General features: G+C 38.1%; 2 protein-coding genes across 3 annotated transcripts in view; one reads left to right on the forward strand and one right to left on the reverse strand.

The window, feature by feature from the left end:
• LOC106150526 (uncharacterized) overlaps nt 1-10,816 on the reverse strand; it is a 68,921-nt gene extending 58,105 nt beyond the window's left edge. The window contains exons 1-2 of the mRNA XM_087010012.1: nt 10,524-10,816; nt 5,184-5,299 (exon numbers count right to left, since the gene is read on the reverse strand). Of these exons, the coding sequence (XP_086866138.1) occupies nt 5,184-5,299; nt 10,524-10,593 (186 nt within the window). The 5' untranslated portion in view covers nt 10,594-10,816. The remainder of the gene's footprint in view (nt 1-5,183; nt 5,300-10,523) is intronic.
• Nucleotides 10,817-13,866: 3,050 nt separating this feature from the next.
• LOC106150527 (diphthamide biosynthesis protein 3) lies at nt 13,867-16,030 on the forward strand. 2 transcript variants are annotated; one of them, XM_087010046.1, is made up of 3 exons: nt 13,867-14,077; nt 14,902-14,976; nt 15,213-16,030. In XM_087010046.1, the coding sequence occupies exons 1-3, from the start codon at nt 13,970-13,972 to the stop codon at nt 15,273-15,275; spliced, it is 246 nt and encodes an 81-aa protein (XP_086866172.1). In that variant the 5' UTR covers nt 13,867-13,969; the 3' UTR covers nt 15,276-16,030. The 2 variants fall into 2 exon arrangements, with proteins under 2 accessions (XP_086866172.1, XP_013378846.1); XM_013523392.2 differs by having other exon boundaries at nt 13,869-14,077; nt 15,218-16,030.
• The last annotated feature ends 1,102 nt before the right edge of the window (nt 16,031-17,132 follow it).

Raw genomic sequence — 17,132 nt, forward strand, 5'->3', positions numbered from 1 at the left:
ACTGCGCGTGACTTCTATGCATATGCTAAGACTGCTTCCATTTTTCAGATGCGTTCTGTGAGCTGCATGTTAATGTAGAAACATAATGGGTCTAAGGATGGGTGATGAGAATAGCCTGCTGTGGAAACATAACCCATGCTCTTTAAGGGGATAAATTACTTTATGACATACATAATGTTCCACCAAAATCACACTAAACAGATAACACGAAAGAAAAATCTAAACATGCCCCATGCTCTGTCTTGTGCTGGTCCTGCAAGTTTATCATTTTTTTAAATGGGCCAAGGGAAAGGGGGTATATATGTATATTAACGCGTACTTGTACCGGACCAAAAGGCCATATCGAGGGGACATTTGTCATGTCGCCTGTCATGGTGAATGCTCTTTGCATTTCTAACACAGAATCACATCGCGTAACGTGATATGCATCAGATATGGCTCAGAAGAAACAGCCATTCTTCTTCAAGGCAATGTTGCTCCCTCAACCTTTTCCCAACTACATTGTCTGTTTAGCCACTGAAGAGGCAGTCACCGCTAGAATAATGTTTTGATACCATCTTGGCCTCCACCCGATATAAACTTTACCAACCTCTATCTGTAAAGCCCAACCCTAAAATGACTCCGTTAATTATTACACAAAACTTTATCTAAATTCAATTGACTTTGTTCAATTTTTTATGATAAAGAAAATTGTGGGTACAGGTGGGACATATTTTCTGGTAGATTACATCCACAATTTTCACGGGGTATAAAAGGCATTCCATGGTCAAGCCTTGTATAATAACATCCATTTATTCTCAAGAATGGCTAAAGGACTTGTTGATTGAGTAACCCGTGCTTCACTGGAGCTTTTGGGGATTTCTCATCAGGGTTGTTTTGCTTTCGTAATGACTTGCACATGCCTGATCGACCGTGGCCAATGACATAACAACGGTCACAATCAGGTATTACACTTTACAAATACTAATAGACCTACCTACTTAAAGCCGTATAAACATGGGAACGCTGGGAAGATGGGAGAGCAAGGGGGACATGGGGGCCAGAGAAATGACCCGAACCGGTAACCTTGGGGACAAAAACATCATCCGATTGAATGGTGACATTTCACAGATTTTGACTCCGGTATGTGGATCCTTTATCTGAGAGTTGGCGACCACTGTCGTGTTATGAAAAATCGGTACACCTGGGGGTGACCCCTTCGCTTGAAGCAGATGGTGCTAGCTTTGATTTTGAAACAAAATGGATTCAATGACGTTGTGTGGATAGTATGTTGGTGTATTTGCACATGAACATTTTCAAAACATAACACACAACGGGCTCTATGACGCGAAATCAACAAACCCCTGTGGAAGGATCAAAGTATATGTCAAAGTCAGATGCCTTCTCTAAATACTCGACTACACTGCAAAAGAAAATTGCAAAACAGGGATCAGTAACAGAAACCCAAAACTAATGTATTGACAAGGTAAATGAGACCATGCACTGGTGTATTGGTCGTAATATTTCTGTATTGTCCATTATATTTGAGACGTGCTTTTTCCCACTGAGACTACTCCTTTGGGCACAGGGAAACACTGTGCGTCGACTTCGTCTCTGGTTCCAAGCCAATAACTTATGTCAAATTTCTCTGCCCTGAGGCAAGTCAATCTGCACTACCTCGGGACAAAAGGGAGTTTGGTTTCTCCACTTAAAAAATAACAAGAGGCTGAAATTAGACCCTCTTGTGCAGCCCCGATACATAATACGAGAGTTATTCGATATATTATTGGGATTCTCTATCCGAGTTTAACGGGTACTTTAAGCGTAACCATGCATGTTTGTTTTACACCTTATACAGGATGTGAAATTAAAAACTTGATTGTTTGACTATTTAGCCTTGTTTACGGTTGGTGATCATTAATCCGTGCTATAAATTTGCACTTGGTAAGCTGTATCATAATAAAATGGCGAATAAGTAGCAAGAGCCATAACTATATATAGCCTCGAGTTCAGGTGATGGATTGAATTTTCTTCCAGGACATTTTAAAATCTAATGGTAGAGTTTTTGGACAGCATTAAATGTATCAGCATCCGGTGTTGTCAAGTGATTGCTCCAATCATAACCTAACCAACAGAAGTCCTCAAAAAGATCTAGACCATTACCACCAAGCGTTGCGAATTTTATCTCCTTGAGACGTATCATCTTCGGCTATAATTTCGTAATAAATCTCAATTTACAAGTAGGCAGTCTACATGCTCTGCATATACAGTACACAGATCGACGATGTTTACCCGTGTTACGCATTTAAAAGCCTACCTATCTGACGTATGAAAATACTGAGCAATGCGCTTTAAATAGGATGTTTTTAAAATGTTTGGAAAATACTAAGGTGTATCACTCTCGATCTTCTAGTCTACCTCGGCATTCTATGTATGCCTAAGGAGTCTACGAGTCTACTTGAACTACAATTCGTTTTTCCATCAAGGGTATTTTAAAGGGTCCTCAGTGTAACTTTGTCAACTTAAGAATGTAGAGTTTTAATGCCAAGGATTTGCGTAACTGAATATGGGGTTCCGGCTATGAAAGATTAGTTTCACAAACGTAACAACACATCACGTGACATCATGTTGCAGACGATATCCGTAAATCATGAAGACACGTCATATGTTAAGGAAGGTTTTGGCATTCAGGGTTGAAAGGGTTGTATTGTCATTCATATACATTTGATGTATTCATAACTCTATGTACAACAGGGAAGGGGACGAATCAAAGAGACTGTCCTCCCTTAAAGCTATATCCTTGACGCCAGGATTCTCTGTCTCTGTCATCTGTATGCAGTGTCAATCGTGGTCCTGACGACATCTCATCAGTACCACCACACTCGTGGGTTGTGACAGCTTTATTTTGTCCTTTTACACTTAGACATGTTTTAACTTATTGACAGATAGCGTTTCAGAAACTCATGATTCTTACAAATACTCATTCAGGGCGAATTACCCATAAAAGGTGTAAAAACTGCCAGATATATAAACTGAATATGCAGCTGCATATACTGAAATCATATATCAGAAATAAAATAAATACAGTTGTTCTCACAGTTTCTCTGTGGGCCTATAGAAGGTTTTTCAAATGAATATTAACTTTCGCAACTTTTACAGCACAATGTGCGTTCCGCTTCACCATTCAAGATTAACAAGCTAGGATAGGTTCTCGTGGCTCGTGGCGTTGCGCATGGCACGCTTTTTAGCACGGAGGGCAACCGTAAACATGTACTTGTTGCTATTCAAAGACGCGCCTTCAAGTGCGGACTTTAAGTGCCCAGAGACAGCGTCATTTTTTAAATGCATATTCATTAAAATATCTGTAAGACACATCACCGTGTTTGCCACACGCAACAGACGTGTTTTCCAAACATGACAATCATGTGCTTCTTTTAAATTCTTAAAAAAAGATCTATATTTAGGTTTTATGTTAACACGAAGGTGCAGACTGCCGTGGTTGGGGCACTGTGACTAGTGCGCACAGGAAACAATAAATTCAACACAGTGAGACAGGGCCGCTGATATAGTGGAAAACTCGAGGTGTTTTACCGAAGTGCAAAACATGACACTAATTCATACCTTTGCCTTCTTACTCAAAGCTCGGGTGTGGAGGTCACAGGGTGACGATGGCCTACGGGGTTACAATTTATTTTACTTACTGTTTTTTTTCTTTATACAGATAAGTGCGCCTTTGATTAACGCAAAATTGTGAGCAGTAACCTTAATAATTTCAGCTCCTTACAACACTTGTTATTAGTTCCATCAAGCTGTTGTCAAGGGGAAGAACCGCGGGGAAATTTGCATTATTTTTAGACAGGCAGGGGCGTGGAAGTTAACCTCGGAAGGATAACGTCCTTGGCGCGGGTTCTTCTTTGGTAGGATCAATCTTGTGGCAGAGATCATGTTATGCACCAGTACAATGTATGCTTTGGATACTGATAATAGTTCGTTATTTTGGATCCTTCTGGTAACGCAATTTAAGTTTTGTTTTTCCTCTGAGGTATGGGGCAAATTTGGCTCGTTAAACTTATATTTGACATTAACCACCAAAGGATACGTAATATTGAAGAGAAGTAACGGAAATGACAGGAGAGATGGCATGTATTTGATTAATGGAAGTAATTGTTCTCCAGGTTAATTTATCTATTTTTGGAGAACCAAGAGAATCGCAAACGTGGGCATATCAACTTCTCTTTTATCAAAACAATATTGATATGCATCTTATTCCAAGATATGTAAAGATATTGCCAGTGGAAAGCAACTTATTTGCTATTGTGTCAAAGTAAGAGATGAGTCACTGCCACTGAGTTTCATTGTAAAACCCAAGGTGACATCCATCACTGATTTTAAGGTATGCGGAGTTATGGAGGATGCGCACATTCTTACACAGTGTTGATTATAAAAATGAGAATTGTGGTTTCCGGAAGGTGCGACCAAACGCAAGAAAAAGGGTGGCTTTTGACCGCCACCAGAAGCGGGGGTTAGGATTGGTATGTTTTTCACTGGTTGGCGATAGGTCAAAGCTACCAGGACTAGATCGTAAACAAATTGCCATAAAACATAGCCGCAAGATGTGTCGGGGCGACGGATTCCTTCCCCTTGAGTGATAAAATACCAATTCACTTTTATAAATGATTACCCATCTGCTGTGAAATTAACACGGTGACAAATACATACTTTGCGGTGAGGCGCTTTTCAACACAAAATGACAAAAGGCAGGCATGAATTAGATGGATTTGTGTAACTTATGTCCTTTCCGGCCAGGGTTGTCGCGTTCCCGTGTATATACAGGTGCGCTCTTGCTTATTCGTGACCAACCGAACGAACGTTGTACCTTGGGCTAATTTGGTGTTTAGAATTTTTCACTCTGTGGACTCTGTAGAACTCTGAAGGGTCTATGTGAGGCTAATTTACTGTTTAACGCTTGGAGACAAAGCAATTAATGAATCAGAACAAAAGGTACCGTCTACAAGATTAATATGCAGGTGGCTTGGTCGTAAAAGAGGGAAAGTGACATATTGGACGCTTCCAGGTCGTGTACCGAGACATACTGCTCGCGCACATCGCTGAAGCCTTTACTCTTAGAGATGATAGCATGAATGAAAATGTTGGAAAGGTGAATGAAATGACAGCAATAAAAAGGCAGACATCCCTGTATTTACCTTGTAACATTCCAAGGCCTCTACTGCCCGCGCGTATCCTTCCGTTGAGTATACACACAAAGCGGAAAGCAGCTCAAAAACTTGCTTTTTTGTGGTAACATTGTCCGTATCGAGAGCTGGAAAAGAGAAGAAAAGTAAACATTTAGATTTTATTTGGCAAGATTTACATAAGCAAATTAGCGTACAATTGCAATCAGCTTCGCTCTGCTAAGTACTGAAAGGGACATGGAATATCCATTGAACGGTAACGCTGTTTGGAAGTACTCTGTAGAAAACATTCGGAATAAATATTGACTCTCTTTCGTGAAAACCTCCGTTAAGCCATTGTATCTATTATAACTTTGAGGACCTTACTACTTTTTTCAGTTCAATCTGTATAAAAGCATGTGCAAATTATTAATGAAAGCATGTTAAACAAGGCTGCCCTTTATCGGCTTGTTAAGATGCAAGAGTGTCGGGGGTCACAGTTAATCATAACGCAACTAAAGCTTAGAGGGGACATTTTGTTAGACTTTTATAATCTCGTAAACCCGAAGTCGAGAGATCACCCAATTGTGCCCTCCATCGAACTATTGTAGTATAATCTTGTACTGAAAGCCCCCAAGGCGGTGGTGCCTTAACACACAGAACAAAAATATTCTCAGCAAATTTGTTATCTTTTACACCCATAGCAAACAGGCCATGAAGCCCCGTGTTAATTAATTATTTGATCGGTTGCAAATATACATTATAAGGCAAATCTACAGGGTGCCAGTAAGATATAAAATGAAGCCATTTTCTAGCCAGGCTGGTGAGCACAATAAACTCAATATGATAAATCAAATTATAAATCGAGTCCCCCAGGGTGACGAAGAATGGTGACTTGTCGCGCATCCAGCGACACGCAAGAAGCGTTCACGGAAGACTCTTTGAGATCTGTTTTCTGTAGGTGTATTATCACTGCGAATGTTTCGGCCCTCAAAAGTTCATTATATCCCTATCTATTAATATGTTTTAGTCTGATTCAACGAGGGTTTTGCGAAGAAAGTTGATTGCAATCAGTCAAAGTTGATGCTGTGACACAAGTGTAATGCACTTTAAAATTATCTGACAAACAAAATACGCCGGGTTTGAACCGGTTTTAAAGAGACAAATGTGAACTCGACCAGGCTAGTCAGGAATCATTAACGAGCAACTTAGGCTGTGTTAGTCACCGATAGAAGAGTTTACCTGTAGCTTATTGAACAGGTGAATTCCCGTCTCCCGTTCCGTGTTATACAACCTCGGTCAGGAGTTGGAATGATTACAGGAAGCTATTTTCATTGAAGTTCAATTAAATAAGACCGATCACAGCTTGGTTCGTGGTCATTATATGAGGATTAACAAGGTTTTCTTACATCAAATCGTTCTGTTAAAGGCTGATATTGATGTTTTCGATTTGAGACCTGATAAGTGAGAGACGGGGAGCACCAGATCTGTATTGAGAGTAGTACACTAACCTTACTTCCTGGCCTTAAAATAATAAAGGGGTACTTTTTATATTTTTATTTATTACATTAAAAAAGTGAAAATGCGATGTTATAAAAAAATAAAAAAAAAAATAAACAAAACATCATTAGCATTGAATACATATATTAGATGCGCCCTTGAAAACTCTTCCAAGTTTGAAGTATCACCTCGCCTACAGTGACTGAACCCTGACATCATACTCATATTAAGATAGAACGATATCAAAAGGTCTGTGATTAGTGCGGAAAGGTATGATATTGGGATTATTTCTAAGTCCACGAATCAGCTTGTATACAAACTCGTTGTTTGCTCTTTTGACACAAATTGATGGAATGAGCTTAAAATGTGCGCCGGGAAAGCTCCAAAAAGCCAAATCGGACTTAAATGGCGTCCAAGTAGAAATATTTGGTTGGCATTTTGCACCCGAGGGTTATATATTACTGTAAGATTGGTGTTTGATAACCAAGTGAGATAGAATGGAACCCCCACGAGTGTTTTATCCCCATTTTTAAGTGAACAACACTTATTTGGTCATGTTGCAGTGATTAATTGGCGTTTAATTTTGAAATGTCTTTAAAATCTGCCCCCATTTGCATCGGAGCAGACTGTTTTCAATACCCACCGAAGGCTTAAATACGGTTTCCAATGTAAAGGACACCCTCTTTCAAAATACTTTAAATACTCAGACACACGTTGCCTCGAGAACAAGATACTTGAGATGAGTGATTCAGTGGCCTCTTCGTTAAAGGGGAGTAAATGAGATATTCATTGTCTCAAATCTTGATATTTTAATTTTCAGACAACTCGCGTTAATGGTCAAAAGCACGTCAGACCCTAGTGAAGACAAGTCGGTGCTAATCCTCTTCGGTCAGAATCTGCATTTTTACGCGGAATTAAGATGAAGGCTAAAGCCATGACTAAAGTCACCCATTACTAAAGTAACAAGTCTTCGACAGGACCAAAGAGATGTGCATTTTGACAAAGCCATAGGGGAGACTTACTTGCGGTTGTCTATGCATCGTAAGAATGCAGGTTTATCGCCTGGCTGAATAACATTTGCAGTCAACGCCTTAGAGAGCGAATTCGATAATTGCATTTTTTTTCGAGCTCAAATTCTGTGTACGGTCCCTGTAAACCATCTTCTAACGTGATCTTTAATTTACCAAAACCACGTTTTAAGGGTAGTTACCGTAGCACCTGTTGAATATGCAATGTTTTACACAAGGAGCTTTTCTTATCGCATTTCACACGGAGTAATAAGCGGTATTATGTCGTATGCATGCTAGCCCTCTGTAATGGATCCAAATCATTCTAGATAATGTGCTGGCAATGATATGTATTCCTTGTGTTCAGACAGACTTGATTTGCCTTTGAACAACGAAAGTTTTACCTAAAAAATGCCCAAGATCACGCATCAAGGAACAACCAATATTATGTCTTCGGTAAATGATGGATGACGCGAAACTGAATTATCTTCGAAAGACGAAACTTTTTTTTTTGATAAATCGATGGATAACACGAGATATATGTGAATGTCCAATCGATATGAATTTGAAAATATCTTCCAGTTTGTATGCTAATTTAATACGATTTCCGTTGGGTAAGATGTAAAAGTTGTATTCTGTCTGGGAGAAGATTTTCCGCAAGAAAACGGATGGTGTTGCGAGTGCAAACATTTTTAATACTTAAAAGTAATGAATATTATGAGAACGAAAAAAGTTCGTTGACATTGTTTTGTAAACATCATCTTGTTTATTTCATACCTCAATTGAGGCAGGGTGGTGTCGCCCCTCCCTTGCATCAATATATATGAGCCTAGTTTCTATTAAAAACTCTTAGCTCCTTTTTCCTAGGTGAGTGACTTTTATCACAAGACAGGAATGCTTTGTTGATATTATTTTATAAGTTTCGTCCACTATGGTCCGTATCTATGCCCCCTGACCCGAAGGCCACGGCTATCAATATTTACATGGAATTCAGATTCCTCCGGAGCTCAGTCATAATCAACCTTCGCTTATTTTACCTCCATCTAACATCCTTCCCGCCTTCTGGACACGAACTTTATTTGACTTCTTCTATTCCACCTTCCTTGGATAAATTTGCTAAGGATTAAACATGGCTGTTAACTAAATATGGGATCAAGTTTGCTCGCATTTTCTTGCAAGTATTAGGGAAATCTAAACCTTGTTCTTCCACTGCATTTCAAAAGAAAAATCTCGTCTGCCTCGTAGTTCTTAAGTTGCGCATACACTCGATTCCATTTCGCGCATTTTTTTATTCACAAGGGTTTTTTTTTATTCATTATTGTTAAATCCGTATGGTTTTCATATTGGGAAGTAAAAATACAAAGATGTTATCAATTATTTTTCTACGATGTCTTTCACTTTGGACATACCTGTTTGGTTAAAGCCCTGCAGATATCAAACCGAAAGTCGCCATCAAAATGATAACGCGCTGCTCTCTCCATTCTTTCTCAATGCCGACATGAACCCAGTTAAACCCATCACTTAGTTTTCTCTGGCAAAGTCACTAAATCATACTTTAAATAGTGTTTGAAGTATTATGGACAGATATACATCAGGATTTATATCGTGTTGTGATATTGGGTCAGCCCACCACGACCAACATCGATATTCGTGTATGGATATATTTCATAGCCGCGTGACCCGAACTACCTTCTTGTACCCGACTTGTCCCGGTGAATAAACCATCTATCTCTCGGTATGGCAAAAGACTTGTTAGGTTGCTTAAGTCTCAAACTGTGATTCACAACCATTTATTGTGCACCTCATACACGTCAATGCGAGGTGTCTTCCATTATTCATAGGGATGAGGGTCGCGTTAGACATGTCACGCTTTCTCAAACTGGTTCCACTTTATATACAAGCATTGACTGTTTTACTGAAAAAAGCCATTACATGCCGAGGATCCATATACAGAGCTCTGACGGCGGCCCTCCCTTGTAAATTTGTTTAGAATTAAAGTTACACGACATTAAATCGTGTTTTAAAAACCTCTGTCGACATATCAGAGGTGACGACATGCTCAGAATACGTGAACTACGCAAAGGTGTTTATTAGCTGCATTAAATAAATGGGTTTATTGTACCGTGATTAGTCCGGTCATAGAAAGCGATGGGGTTTGTATAGTCGGAAAATAATGATGTTAAATCGCCTTGTTTTCCTTATTTTGGTAAGTGTTCAGGAGCATAGAGCTACTATTTTGGTGTTATAGACCGCAGTGATCGACAGTCTTACTTAATGAAATGCATCATTATCCGTGTGTAATCAACAACACTTTACGCTGAGGACAAAACGGGGGTTAGACTATTAGTGTTGATTATCAGGCGACAAGGATTTAACCAGTTTTTATTAAGAAATAACTAGTTTGTTTTCCCGCGATATGAGGCCTGATTAAGTCCTGCTAACTGATAACATCGGCGTAATTTGCAAATGACCATATTATCAATTCACCTTGTAGAAGGGAGATTTGAATGGGAGGTTTGTGTTGAGAGAATCCCATACACAAACGCCGCCTTTTATGCGGACATCGCACAGGTGATTTACAGTGTAGTGAGGCCATTCACTGAAGCGGGCAAATTAAGGTGCAAAATATCACAGTGGGTGCCTTAAACATACAGGTGGTTGCGGGGATATAATTTTTTAGCATAGCAAAATAATAGGAGCCGAGAAGGATATGTATAAAGCATCAGTAATACCAGGTGCAATTCTAGACCACCCACCGAAATGTAGCTATATCAATTAAAATCCAACCCCCTGCTGTTTAACATTGCAATAGTCTAAATGGCTTGTCCACTTAGTCGGTTTACCACTGTGACCGTCCAAGACTCACCCGATGATAACTTGGTAATGAATTCCTTATTCTCCACAATGTAATCCAATCCTGACGTTTGTGAAGTCATGACTGCAACTGGAATAGGTACGTCACTTTAACTCCAGCAAAAAATACGAACTCCAAGCGTAACAGGCGGGAGTCTCATAAAAACATATTCCTGTAGTATGACAGTCATGCGACAGCATATAGTGCTCTTGTAGGGTCTCTACAGATAAATCCAACGTTCTTGAGCTCCATAGTTGCGTCTCTGTGTGTTACCTGTTTCCTACCTGAATACACTATGACTTGGGGAACACTATCTTTCCACTTGGCTGAAGCCTCTATTGTCATTCGTCAGGCTGAACCTCATTCATTTCTATCCTGACCAATGACAGGGCTTCTTAACACAACGACCGCTTTCCGGCATCAACTCACCTGTGTTTTGGCTATTGCGGTCTGCTATATGGATGTACATGTATATGCACACCTTCTTCAGTGCGTATATTTTAATTACCTGCAATGTCGCAACCCACGAGGATACGCATAGAATTAATGTCGTTAAATAATATCATGAAGAATTTGTTAAAATATAATATTACTGTGCATTGAATCGAAAAACTAGCAACACTAATAGACGGACTGATGTGGACGCACTCTCACAGTTTACAAATCATAGTCAGCACGTATTTCTGTCTATGACGGTATGCATACGATAGGCAGACAGTCATTAAGTAAAATCATTAAGGCAAATTCGGGTATAAGCGAAACCTCATTTGTATCAAAAGGAAGCGAAATATGTCATTCCCTCACAAGAAGCTGTGTTTGCAAAGGCGTTAGCCATTCAAGTGCTTATTTTGGCAGTAGCTGTGAAAGGCTGATGTTTGTATTGGTTTTGCGGCTTCAGACACTTTCAATAAAGCGTAAGATGCTAACAGAATTTTGATGAATGAAAAGAGCGGATGTAGAACTTCATTGAGGTATGGGCCAAGCAACACGAACTCTTCAAAGGTTCGAGCAATTAGGACCAACAAATTGAGCATATGCCCCCACCCCCATCCCAGCCCAGCCCGGATATTGCGATCCGAATGCACTTGAAAAATGAATTTCGAAATTGAAACTTGTTTTTTTTTGCACAATGTTTGCCCACGAGTGAAACTAAATGGCATGAAGGTGGTGCTTGTTTCTTGTATTTATTCTTGTTATTATTTTTGTCTAAATAAAAACATCTTAAAACATCTTAAAACTGCATACAGGTTGTGTGACTTTTTTCCTTAGTTCTGCGCTTGTTAAGACCATTTTTCTAGTAAATATCGGTGTGAAATTGATTGCCAAGAAATATTGCCATTCCCACCTTAAAACTACGTATACCGATACTTTCACACCAAAAATAAAGTTCACAAATTAAATTGCAGAAAATTAAAATTGATGGGTCATATGACGAGTACCTACGCCCGCCTCACCAAGGCCTTCCGTAATTTCTTTTAGTTGACATCATGTTTGAGAATGGTCGGTGAATGGATCGATGCCATGGTTTCTGGTATTTGACCAAATAGGTATGATGGGCTGGTGGAAAATATTGTATATGTTTCTTCTAAGTATAGCAATTCAATATTGACTGGAATTTATATGAAGATTAGCATGCCATCTATCGGTGATAAATAACACCTCAACTTGAAATATCATTTGCATGAATAGATATATTAGAGATGCATAAAACTAATGAGTCGTAAATAAAAAACAAGTTGGACTCGCTTCCCTTCTCCCAAATTCCAAAGGGATAACAACTGTTTATTTTGGCCATAATGGATTTTCTTGGGGTTAAATGACAATTTCCCCATACTTACCAATGGTAAATGAAACCGTTCCGACATTCAAAGTTGTTCCCAGTTTTTTTTTTTCTGTTAAAAGTTTGATTTTTTTGTTTTAATCTCTTAAAAGATTATTACAGAGAGTAGCCATCTATGGAGGTCAAGTGCTACGATGGCAAGCACAGATTCCAGAAAAATTGCGATAGACCTAACCGCCGTTTCGGCGGTAAACTAAAATTTATCATATTGACATCTTTGGTCGATGCCAATAGCAACCATGCCAATAATAAGACCAAAGCCAGTGGCGTATCTTTAAGTGTGAAAATGTGCTGTGAAATGCGTATATGCAGTGATTAGTTACGCAGCAACGGCAAATGCGCACGTGCATGTTTTCATCATAAAGGCACTTATGATAACTTTACGTAAACGAACGTGCGTGCGAGCGCACGTCTGGTTAACCACCCAAACAGACCAACTTGTAACTGCGCCTTCGGGATTACTCAAATCAAACAGAATTAATATGGCTTAGAGAAATGTACATCAACTGTGAACTTGGCTATCTTGGCAATTAAACTTTGTACATGTCCACACTATTTGATAAATGAAAGGGTTGTAACGAGAAAACATTGCAGCTTGGCCCTCTTGAGTTGACACTTAACACACGGTTGCAAACTGTTGGGACGGTTGTTGGGAGCCAGGAAGTATGTGTATTATGTTGTTCTTGTCCACGTATAAGATAAGAGCGACCTGCTTCTACACGTGATTAACAATTTAAGGTAATGCCCTTTTATGATAGGTCTGCTAAACACTTTTCTTATCTTCTTTATATGCATATTTGATACTATTTCATATTAAGATTTTATATTAAGATTTTAAAAAATGATAGGTAGGCCTACCCATGTAAGTTTTTTTTTGCTTTAGTGATTTAAACTTACAAACTGTGACATGAGACCAATTAAAGGACACGTAAAAGGCGTTACCGAGTATTTGATTTCCGCTTTGACATTAAAACTGCCCGCTACCAGAAGTGTTCTCTTGCGGTTATAAAATTGTATGAAATATACAATAGATAATTTTGAAACAGCTTTTACCACCAGAGATCTTCTCAATAATAATAATAATAATAATAATAATAATAATAATTCAAGAAAAGAAATACATGTACATTGGATCTTGACGCGTTTTCTTAATTAAACTTGAATCTTTGTGTGAACTTTTATCATATCTTGTCCATATGCGGTTGATGTCGAATCTTGATGTTCTCAAACTTTTAAGCAGTTTTCATGTAAAAACTATAGCATGTTAACGCCATATAATGCTGAACAATTTCAAATTATCGCTACGCATATAAATTGGTTTGTTTCTTGCGCATTTATGAAAAATGAAATGAATGACTTATCCTGTATTTATTTTTTTATTGTTCTTCTCGTTTTTCTTAACTTTTATTTTTTTCTCCATACAGTGCCCCTTGTTAATTTTTCATTTTCTGTTTTGTCGTCTAGTCTTTTATGACAACAGACCTTGACAGCGACATCTATTGGCTATAATTTGAGTTAATGAAATGCGCATGCGTCGAATAGACTTCCGTACACTTCCGGCACGTGAAAACCAGATTTGTAAAGAAAATATGTAATTCAAGTTATTTTTTGTGTGAAAATGGCTATATATCACGATGAGGTGGAAATTGAGGATATGGAGTATGATGAAGAAACGGAGACGTACTATTACCCTTGTCCCTGTGGAGACAGATTTGAAATAACGAAGGTAAAACTATTACTTAGTCCTCTTCGTTTCACATAAAGCAGATACTGTACAAGGGTCCTCCGATTCTCTCTCTCTGCGCTGCTGTCCCTATTATGTTCCAGGCTAGTATTTTTACCCTCATTTCTGCCCTAATGGTTCCCCTACATGTTCCTTTGGGCCTGCCACGCTTTCTCCTACCAGGTGGTGTACATTTTAGTACCCGTCTTGGGATACTCTCTTCTCAAAGTGTGACCCAGGTACCTTCATCACCTTTTTAATTAATATTTCCAGGTCGATGTCCTTAATACCTGTTATTTTCTAAAACCTCATGGTTGCTGATTTTGTTTGGCCATCTTTAACCCAGTAAACTTAAATTACCTAGTAATACTTTGTGCCGCCCTGTTTCCATTGTGGGTGTAACTAGAATTTGTTGCTTCTATGCACAATTCACAGTAATTTACTACAGAATGGCCTTACCTGAGTAGCGTGTCAGGTTGAAAACTGAGACAATATACTTCAAGGAATAATTGATGTATTACTTCATCTGCGATCAGTGCCATAATTCAAACTTCACTGAATGTATTCATGAATATTAGCAAGAATAGCATTGTACAACTTAAATGTTTGAAAAAAATCAATAGTATTTACTTTCTATCATTATACCTTGAAAAGATATGAGAAGCAATTTGGAGTTTCTATTGGCTATTTAGGCACATATACTGGGAAGTTGTTCTGTCCTATGTCTTGGTTTTACTGACATCATTCACTGTTATATCTGTCCATGTATCCTCTTAAAATTTGGCAGTTATATATTGGTGATTTAACTCTACTATTTTTTATTATAGGAAGAGTTAGAAGATGGAGAGGATGTTGCAACATGCCCAAGTTGTTCCCTGATAATAAAAGTGATCTATGATCCTGTAAGTATATCATGTTTCAGTAGTTTAGAGGAAAAGATCTAGGACCAATTCTTAACATTCACTTTTGCAACTATTTGTAGTCATTCTGTTGATTGGGATGGTGCATTCAAGATTGATACTTGGTAATTTATTTTTTTCAAAATTTCATCAGTTTTTATTTTGTGTATTTGAATTATATATTAATATATCACTTAGAAGACAGTTTGATTATAATACTTTGTATTTGCTTTTATGAGCATAGGAAGACTTTGCATCAGGAGAGAAGATTGCCGCACCTAGTAGAAGTGATGCTGAGTTAGTTAAACACTAACACAACTGTGTCCCACTAGTTTAGTGAAGTGGGACATTTGACAGGGAGTGGACTTCAGGGAAAGAGGCATACAACAGTGAATGTTCTGTCCACATCAAGTTAGCTAGTCTGGAGAAGTCAACCCATCCCCCCATTCCAAGATTCTCAAATTCCAAGATAATTTTAAAACAGATATTAGGACATATTTCTCCCTTTTTTATGGTTTAGATATAACTGTCATTGAAATGGCAATAGTAAAACACTTCAAAAGAGGGTTGTTCAGCCTCCCAGTTACCACAGGGCAAGATACTGGATTTAACACAAATTTAATCCCAGTCTCAGAAAATTTGAACAACGTGTCCAGTTAAAAGCTTCTCTCACTGGCTGTGATGAATTCGCACAATATTTACACCTCGCTAAATTTTATTTATAGTAAAACTAATGAGATCTAAGTAGCACCTCTATAGTGTCTGTTTTTTAATGCACTGTATGTTCTTTGTAATGATATTGGATTTGATTATGTTGGTCTTAATCTAATCTTTTACATTTTAAAATATCAATATTTATAAAGGATACAATGGACTTTTATCAGTTTGAAAGATGAGGGTTTCATACTTATGTCTTTTGATAGAAATTTGACTTTTATTCTGTTCTGCTGGCAGAACTGTTGAAATTAGCAGTTTTTGTTTCTCACAAAATCAATAAAGTGTATAATGTAGAGACCGAATCTTGTTCTAGAAATAAAGTGCTGTTAGATATACTTGATGCACATTTTCTTGTGTTATTTATCCCTAAAATGTGCTATTTGTGGCTTTTATGTCTCTTCCACTATCCTGATTATTTAAACAATGTAACAAATTGTTGCCTGTATATACACTGAATTGTGCTTTTTTCGTGGGGTGGGGGAAACGGTAAAAAAAAAAAAAAAAACCCTCTAGGAAATCCTGGTTCTGCCCCGATGTATAATGCACATCAAACATCAAGAGGTGTTTGGTTCTTACATCTACAGCGGGATATATTTATGTAAGCTAGTTGATTCTAGGGGCTCTAATCCGACTCGGTATAGTCTAGGTATCGGCTCTAGGTATGCCCGGAGAAAACGTCACGCAACACCGCAGTTTAATTTCCAAAACCAAAAATCAATTTTATTACCTGGACATTGCCTAGTTTTAAAGAAGAAATCTACGGGACAGAATTCGCCAAATCTTAAATTAAGTTTAAGTGAGAAGGGGCAATTGAAAAGATAATTTCGACTGATAATAAACGAGCCGCGTGCATAGGCATGCAAGTACATTAAAATTAATTTGCAAGTCTGATCATTTTCCATCTGTACACGCCTTCCGTTTTTTTTAACAAAAAGAAAAATAAGAGAATATATTTTTATTCAACTATTATATACAGTAACATTCAATTTCAAAAGTACTTCAGTAATCATTAATGTATTGTGTAAACGCAATGTTTCAATAAATGGTAGTACCCGATACTCTCGGGCCGTGGGGAAAAACCCGTCTAAACCCTTCGTGGGGAATGCCGGGAAAATGCCCACGCCCAGATACTTCAGTCTTTAAATAGGGAGGTCAGGTCAACTTTGATAGTAACATAAATATCAGCCAAAGTGATCTTATTTCATAGAGAAATTCATGAGCTTTCCAAAACATTTTAATTTTTGAAAATCAAGCAAGCCAATCAAAAGTTATTAAATTTTCAAGAATGCTTGTCGGCCATAGAATTTTGAAAAAGTCTTATATGCAAGCATATGTAACAGTAGAAGCCAAAAGTGTCACCTAATTGCCTAATCAATTAAACAAATAGGCATAACTTTTGAATGGAGTAAAATATCCATTTGAAATTTTCTGGAAAGTTACAC

Source organism: Lingula anatina, chromosome 3 (genome assembly GCF_051362555.1).
Source record: "Lingula anatina isolate TDL-2025a chromosome 3, LinAna3.0, whole genome shotgun sequence".
Taxonomy (NCBI): Eukaryota; Metazoa; Brachiopoda; class Lingulata; order Lingulida; family Lingulidae; genus Lingula; species Lingula anatina.